Here is an 8,278-nt window from a genome sequence, read left to right as displayed (position 1 = left end):
GGAGGGGAACTATTTAACTATGACTCAGATCCATTGGCGGAATGGGAATGTTTTGTCTTTGGGAGTCATAACGCCTTGTGTTTTGAAGATACGAGCACCTCAGAAGGAGCTGCTGGGCATATCTTCACTTACCTCGTGAACACAGTGTATCTTGGAATCCTGTCTTTGAAGAATTTATTTTATAAGGCTGTGCATTTTGCTACGAGAACTGGCCAGCAAAAATATACTCAGTCAATATGAATTTTAAACATTTAAAATTCTTTCCTGACTGAAAAAGCTACAACTAAAGGTTGTGGTTTCAGAACTCATAAGTGCACATGTGGTAAGAGGAAGGAATGGTTTCGGACATCCTCTGGAGTTTGTCTTCCGAACCCAGAAACCAAGGAGTAGATTAATTTGCACAGATAACACCAATAACCCTTTAGTGTCCTATGAATACTGTTAGGTGACTATCTTACTCCCTCCCTGCCCCCCACCTCAAATCTGTATTTCAGTGACAATTTATGAACAATGTGCAAATATATATGGTTTCCTACATTAAGATTTCATAGGAGGGAGATGGTACATAATAAACTTTTAAAGTAAATGTCCTAATATTCCAGCTCTTAAATAGTAATCCAGCAGTCACATGACCCAAATTACATTTTTATTATGTGTTTATTTGTGTACAAAATATGTTGTAATTTACTGATGCATGTGCAGCAAAATATACTATCACATACAACAAAAATACACCTTTGACTCTTCTTCCCCTGCCCCTGAAAATGGCAACACTGTTTTGGCAGTTCAGCAGCTAAAAATAAAGTGCTATAATTAAGCAGTATTGGAATGTCTTCACTTGACAAATGTGATGTACGATTTGAGTATACAACCACATCTTTGTTAGTTTTTTCACAGAACAGGAAATCCCACATCCTGAACACCTCCAGAAGATACAAATATTTGTATATATATGTACACATGTATACACTGTATATGTAAAGTGCCAAAGAGCCTCTTTGTCTTTCGTGAGATTGATGTACTTATATTTACTCTTTCTTTCCTTCCAAAATCAGAATCACACTACTGGGATCTCAGAGTTCATCAGCAGGCACCGAGAAGCTCACTAAAGGCTGGCTTTTGTGGGTGTGGTGTTACTGAGAGGACGGAGGGAGCCTTCAGACCTCGCTGGGGGACCTAGAACGGAAGGGCACTTTGGACTGGAAACAGCCACAGAACAGGAGCCACAGGGCGCGCTGAATCTCCTGGTTGCGGAAGGCATAGATGATAGGATTGATCATGGAGTTGTAGGTGGCCGGCAGCAGGGTGGCGTAGGTATAGACTGCTGGGTCCTCGCGGCTGCCTACCACGCAGTAGATGGCGAAGGGCAGCCAACTGGCGCCAAAAGTGCCCAGCACCACAGCCAGCGTACCCACACCCTTTCTGGTGGCCGCGAGGTGGGGAGGCGCCAGGCAGTGCTGCTGCAGCGCGATCTGGTGTGCGTGGCGCCAGACCACCTGGCAGATGCGCACGTACAGGTGCAGCATGATACCAAAGACCGCAAAGAACGCGGCGGAGAGCAGCGCCACGTGGCTGCGTGTCAACGGGCGCACCACGCTGCAGGTGGCGCGCTCTGCTAGGCAGTTCCAGCCCAGCACTGGCAACAACCCGAGGCCTAGGGACACCGTCCAGGTGGCGGCGAGCAGGAGGTGCACGCCCAACAGGGTCCGGCGCGAGTAGTAGGTGAGCGCGTTGTAGAGAGACAGGTAGCGGTCCACCGTTATCGCCAGCAGGCTGCTGACCGAGGCGGCGAAGGAGGCTACAAGGAAGCCCACCGTGAGCAGGCTCACCGTCTCTGAGGGCACCACGTACTGGAACACGAAGTGAAGGATGAGGCCGCAGCCCGCCAGCAGGTCGGCGGTGGCCAGGCTGCCCACCAGCACGAACATGGGTGTGCGCAGCGCCGGGGTGGACGCGATTAGCGCCACTACCAGCGCATTTTCGCCTGCGATTACCGTCCCCGACACGCACAGGAGCACGTCCCAAGGATTCACCGCCGACAGCAGCAGCCCCGGCGGCCCGGCCGGCAGCTGAGAAGACAGCTCCAGGGACGCGTTAGCCGCCCCGCCGCCCCCCAGCGCAGCCGCTGCAGGGGGCCCCCATTCACCGCTTTCCCGCGCCCCTGCCGCTGTGGCCGCCGCCGCCGCTCCCTCGGCGGTCACTGCCACCACCTGGGACTCGTTGAGCGAAGAGGCGCTCGCGTTCATCGCGGCCTGTTCCTGCACCCTGGGTGGAAAAGGGAGAGCAAGCGTCAGGTGTGTGGTTCAAGCCTCCAGGGAACTTCCTCGGGCGCAGGTGCCCGGCTCATATTGCTCATCCCACCCCAGGACCCCAAGAGCAAAGCGAGGAAGCAGTGATTGAGAACCTAAAATTAATAAATACCTGTTGAGTGACTGAGCGAGCGTGAGTGAAATGCACACAAATGCCCGCACAGATAGATGTAAGTTTTTAGACAGATGTGTACACAGATAACATGCATGTACACAGATCAGTCCCGTACACACACAAGTGTGCCTGTAATTGCACACGCACCCGTTTGCACCGAGCTAGGGGTATCAGCCTTGGCGAGTCCCGCCTGGGCTCTGGCCGAGGGGTTAGGCATTCGCCTAAACTAGGCGGAGGAGTCGCTGTCCGCGGTGCTGAAAAGAGAAGTTTCCGAGGTCGCGGAGTCCCCGGGCCCTGAAGGCCACAGAGATCCCTGGAAAAAGGATTTTGGGGAGGAAGCTGGGTGTCTGTGTACGGGGAGGATGTGGAGCCAAGCGTGGCTCCATTTCCCCGGCTTCAAGGACTCATCCCCTGGCCATCATTCACCCCTTCCCCACTCCACACCCTCAAAGTTCCTCTCGGAGCCGGGCTGCTCACCTGGGGAGTCAGGGCTTCAGGAAGTCGCTGATCATGAGCGCTGCGGCGGGGCGCCAGGCTGCGCTCCCCGCGCGGACTGAGCCAATGCCCGCGGGGCGGCCGGGCCCGCGCGGAGCAGAGCGCCGGGCGCCTGTGGCTGTGCAGGCGCCGCCGAGAGTGAGAGATACAGTCAGAGGCAGAAAAGGCGGCTACGAGCAGCGCGCCCGCTGGAGACCGACAGGCAGGGCGCGGTGACGTCAGGCTCCCGGCTTCTGGGTGCGAGGCGTCACTCACTCTGCTCCACCGCCCATTCCTAACCCCCGACCCCCGTCCCTCCTCCCCAAATACGTCTCAGAGGGGTAAAGGAGGGAGGAGAAGCCAGAGCGGCGGCCTCCAGTCCGGAAGGTCCGGGAATGGGATGAGGGAACGAGGAGAGGGAGAGAGGAATGAAGACTTTGAGGAGGGTGAGCTGGGAGGGGGGGGGGGCAGGTGTGAGCTGCTTGGCGGGTCCGCGCAGCCCACGGTCAAAGGTCACTGAGAGGCTCAGGTTGAGGTATGAGCCCCGGGGAAGGGGGATGTTAGGGCAGGGAAGTCTGACCACGGTGTTTCTACCTTTAAAAAAGATACAGTACTGTGTTGGGGGCAGGAATGAATGAACTAGGGGGAAAACGAGCTTTTTGAGAGGATGTTTGTAGTATAGGGTGTCAGTTGAGTAGAGCCAGAGGAGAAATGTAGAGTTGAAGAAACAGAGAAAAGATGGGACATTTGAGGAAAACAGTCTTTTTGGAAGTTACCTGTGCATTTCCTCTCTCTCTCTCCCTCCATTCCTTCCTCTCCCTCCCACTGTCTTTCTGGAGCTCTACACAGCAGGTTTTACCATGGTTTCCCAGTCCAGCGTTTCCCAGTTTCAGTGAGGATAGTGCCCTTGGAACTTGCTCTTCAATTAAATACCAGGTCTGTGTCTTGTTAGAAAAGAAGAAAACAGCAAAATGTGATTTACTTTCCTGGCAACAGACTTTGCCCCGTTAATTAGTACCCTATAAAACAAATTACAGGATGAAAATAGTGATAACTCAGCTGCACCAGACTTCAGTAGGCAGGAGTTTTATTTTCAGCCCAGATAAATCATCCTTTTGGTTTAAAGGTGTTTTGTTTTGTCAGTAAAATACTAGTAGACTTCTTCTCCTTTTATTCAATCAGTCAGAATCTCCAATAGTTGTACTTGGGCAAAAGCTGAAATAATTGACTCCTTCGAAGGCTCTAAAATAAATGATTGCATGTTGGCATGATGGCATAATACTGAGGTCACAGCCGTGATTTTCAGGGACCACGTGGTCTGGGCAAGGTGAAAACAGACAACACTTGCTATTGGAGCTTCCCCTACTTTTCCCTCTTCCCTTTCCTGACTTCGCTTTGCCTCTAGCCCCATGAGCTCTGTAAGGAAAAAACAAAACAAAACAAAACTCAGCTGTGTACAGGCTGGGTGGGAGGTAGATTTTTACTCTGGCTTTTTCTCTCCAAACATAGCCCCCAAGTCCAGACTCCTTCTGGACACCTGCTTCAATGCAGCTGAACTTCACTAGAGGAAAGAAGGACAACTATAGGATCCTTCTATTTTTTGCTGCAATAGCCAATGTTGGACCATAGAATGGGTTTCTACACAATTTCTTTATTTGGGAAGTTTATAAAATTCTCCAACCACCATTTTCATGAATCCCTAAACTGACTGAAGTTCGAAGTTTCTGAAAAGAGCCATTTTGAGTTTCAGTAAGAGATTCTCATGTACAAGCCAAAAATGTAATTTCAGAGCTCTCAAGTGAACTGCCAAACCACTGTAATAACATGTTAATTACAAACTTTCCAGACAATCAGATAAAGGCCCAAGAGGAGGAGAATCCTTCTTAAAGACTGTGTGTGTTACATTTTTACAGTCCACAATGCTGCAGAAAGTGTGAGATTCAACTGGAACAGAAAGGTTTTCACCATTGCTAAGAGTGGACTTTTTGATGGTTTCAGGAGGAAGATAGCTGGTTGAGGGTTTGTAGGCTGTCTTTGCGTCATGCCAGTCTGTGGTTACCTCTCTCAGATGCTAGGCTGAACCTTGAAAGTACACATTCTTTTAAGCTCCTCGGTATCTCCCCTCCTTCCTGGGAGGCAGAGGATGGGAAAGAAGAAAGGTGTGTGGTTCACTAGTTATGAATAAATATTATGTACCTCATTATCTACTCTGCCAATAGCTCCTCAGAAGTATCTGCCCTTCCAGTGGTCTTCTAAAATGTTCAGCCTATGAACCATAAGACATTTCCGACTCCCAGGCCAGCTTATGGGAGGAGATTGACACCGGACCCAAGGCTAGATAAGACCAGCCAGCTATCCTTTGCTGAACTGGTGACCAGATTCCTCTTCTTGAAAACTTGAACTAAGACACTTTGTGACAAGGGTCAGTCAGTGTTGACTCTGGATGTAAAATTTAGATCATTACAAATTAGGGCTGGAGCACTCACATTGAGCCTTGTGTGAAATGAGTACTCAGAGGAAGCCAGGCGCAATGAAAGAATAAAGCAGATGAGGAACAGAGATGAAGATCAAATGACTGAGAGATGGAGGGGATGACTTATTTGCTGAGTGTCTGGTTCCTGACTCTGGGAGTCTGGATCCCTGGATGACTTGAACTTGCCATTTGTGTCTCTACTACAAACTTTCCTAACCTTGAGCTACCTTGAGTAAGTTTCTCTTCTGTGATCATTGATACTTGATGAAATGTATTATTCATCCACCGGCTTGTCTGATTCTAGTTATGTTTTGGGATATGCAAAATTTCGTTTCTGGCTGGTAGTTACAAATTAAATTCATCATTGCCAACCCTGTGACATGCCCATCATAACCTCTGGTGCCTTTCTATTCTAGCACTATCTAAGCACTAACATGAGAACACTTTCCTTGTCTGAGGTTATGCCCAGAAATTACAACCTCACAATCACAACTTTTTCTCTGGCTCCCCTGCGTAACTCTTGCCCATTTCAGCCTAAGCCAGTGGTTCTCAACACTGGCTGTGCATTAGAATTACCTAGAAAGCTTTCAAAAACTATTCATTCCTGGATCCCTCACCCAAAGATTCTGATTCATTTGATCTGGAGTGAGGACTGAGCATCAAATTTTCTAAAGACTCTAAGAGAAAGCCAGGGTTGAGAACACTCCTGAAATGGTGGAGTTTGGAATAATTGCAACAAAGGAATTTTAGCAACAATCCAGTCACTTAATTTCAGATTTAAGGCACTAACCAGATATCCTCTGCAAACCTTTAATTTTCCACACCCACAAGAACCTCCATTATGGCCCAAGATGATTGCTGACACTTGGTTCCCTTTTAGTTCTGATGAATTCAGTGGCTCCCATCAGGGAAATCTAAACTCTGGTTGCCCTGGACCCTCTATTATCCTGTAACTCTCAGGATACCTCAGCATCTGCCTCCTTCCTTGTTCTGAGTTCACAGCCATTTCCCAGGTGTGCCCTCTCCTGGCCCAGATTTTTGCAAATCAATTCTGTTTTACAAAATTAGAGCTACAGTCAGTCAAGCTGTGTAAACCTTATAAAAGTAGGTTGGAAAGACCCAAGCTAGCAATTCTGGCCCATGTGTCTGGGCGTCTGTGCATCCCTACCTACGCGCGCGCACACACACACACACACACACACACACCCATCCTCTACGTGGTCCTTAGAGACAAGCAGTACGGTTTTCTACTGGAAAGTATAAGCCTATTTGGTGGTACACAGGTAGTTATGCTGACAGCTCAGGAAGAGAGCAAGTGTTTAGTGCGATGTATGAAGCTGTTATTAAGAAAGATTGTTGCTGAAAGAGGCAGCAATCACAAAGGGCCATTGAATATCCTACATTGTTTGTCCAGATCCAGGATATTGGATAGAGTGTGATCTTTTGGGGACACATGCTGAGGCAGATAAATGATATTCAAAATATCTCCATTTCTCTGCTCTCATCTGTCTGCAAGTTTTCCTCTCCCTCTCAGGCCCTGGAGGTGTGTCATGCTGCCCAAGGTACCTACCTACTGCTTCAGCATGTCCAAACACTTTAGGGATATTCCTGTTTCATGCCAGGTAAGTAGTCTTTACTCCAAAAGGCTGTTATTCTGGGAGGTCAGCATAACCTGATGTTCCTATCAAATTTAGAAAAGGAGCAGACCACTATTATTATCGTTACATGTCCACAAGATGCAGAACATTGTGCAGGGCAGTTGAAATTTTTTAATTGAATTCAGTGATGAGCAACAGTTTTTTTCTCTTTTTTTTTGCAGAGAAACAAATTAGGAAAAACAGTAGCATTTAAAGACATATGTCCCTTTTGATAAAGAGCAAAAATAACTTTCATGGAGTTTCATGGAGATATGTATAATGTAACAAGTTACATTCAGTTAGACTAGATTAGTACTGACTTACTGAGCACGAAAATGACAAAGTTGGCTCTACTGGTATTTTTGAAAAGTAACACAGAAGAAATCTTCTAATTTTCCATGCCCTACATTTTCAAAGTGCTTTGAACCTCAGTTCATACTCTTTATCTCATTTCGTTCTTTAAAACAAATACATGGATTTGGGGGGTATTTTCTTTGCAGATGGGGGCAACTGAAGTTCAGAGGGGTGAAGTGAATTGTTCAAGGGCACACAGAACACCAGAGGTACATTATGTATAAAATATCAGCAATATTATGGGAAAGCAAAACAAATATCGATTTAATATATGCAAAGGTAGGTAGACTCCAAAACTCTAAGAGGCTTTACTTGGAATAGATGTATTCAAAATGATGGAGGTTGTATTTTATAACTTCAGTATTACTATGAACAGCTGTTTATAGATAACCTTTTGCGGCTTTATAAGCTTCTTTTTAAATGTATTATTAAAAAACCAAAGGGAATCTTGAAAGATAAAATTTCACCCACATTCCCATCAGTTAACTAAGATTGCTTTTTCTTCCCCCCCAGATCATAAACTTCTTGAGGGTTGAACGAGTTCTAATGAATCTAAATGTCTAATGACTGTTTTCAGAATTTACCACATGCATACATATCTTATGTAGGTATATTTCATAGTATGCATGTACTCTATATATATAGCGCACAATTTAAATTTGCACTTCATAATAAAGAGTATGTTGTCAATATTTTTATATGTTGCATTATAGCTACTTTATAGTTACTTTATAGTTACTTTTGCTTAATCATTCACTCAATAAACATTTATTGAATTATCTACTCCATGCTAGACATTGTGCCAGAAAATGAAGATACCAAAATAAGTGCCTACCCTCAGAAACAAGTAAATAGACTCCATGAAAACAGTGTGGAGTAATGGGGACACTCAGGAGAACTCTCACCCTGCCTGGAG

The 8,278-nt window shown here is 46.6% G+C and overlaps 1 protein-coding gene across 1 annotated transcript; it reads right to left on the bottom strand.

Annotated features, from left to right (window-relative positions):
- Positions 1-641: 641 nt before the first annotated feature.
- GPR6 (G protein-coupled receptor 6) lies at positions 642-2,255 on the bottom strand. The gene has a single exon (XM_045798407.2). The coding sequence runs from the start codon at positions 2,244-2,246 to the stop codon at positions 1,158-1,160; it is 1,089 nt and encodes a 362-aa protein (XP_045654363.2). The 5' UTR covers positions 2,247-2,255; the 3' UTR covers positions 642-1,157.
- Between the last annotated feature and the right edge of the window lie 6,023 nt (positions 2,256-8,278).

This window comes from Ursus americanus, chromosome 11, assembly GCF_024610735.1.
Source record: "Ursus americanus isolate L20-20 chromosome 11, mUrsAme1.1.p, whole genome shotgun sequence".
In the NCBI taxonomy this organism is placed as follows: domain Eukaryota; kingdom Metazoa; phylum Chordata; class Mammalia; order Carnivora; family Ursidae; genus Ursus; species Ursus americanus.
Note: the sequence above shows the minus strand (reverse complement) of the source record. Positions and strands in the feature narration are given on the sequence as shown.

Excerpts from the sequence above, each read along its gene's own strand:
- GPR6 (XM_045798407.2), bottom strand. The coding sequence starts at position 2,246 with ATGAACGCGAGCGCCTCTTCGCTCAACGAGTCCCAGGTGGTGGCAGTG.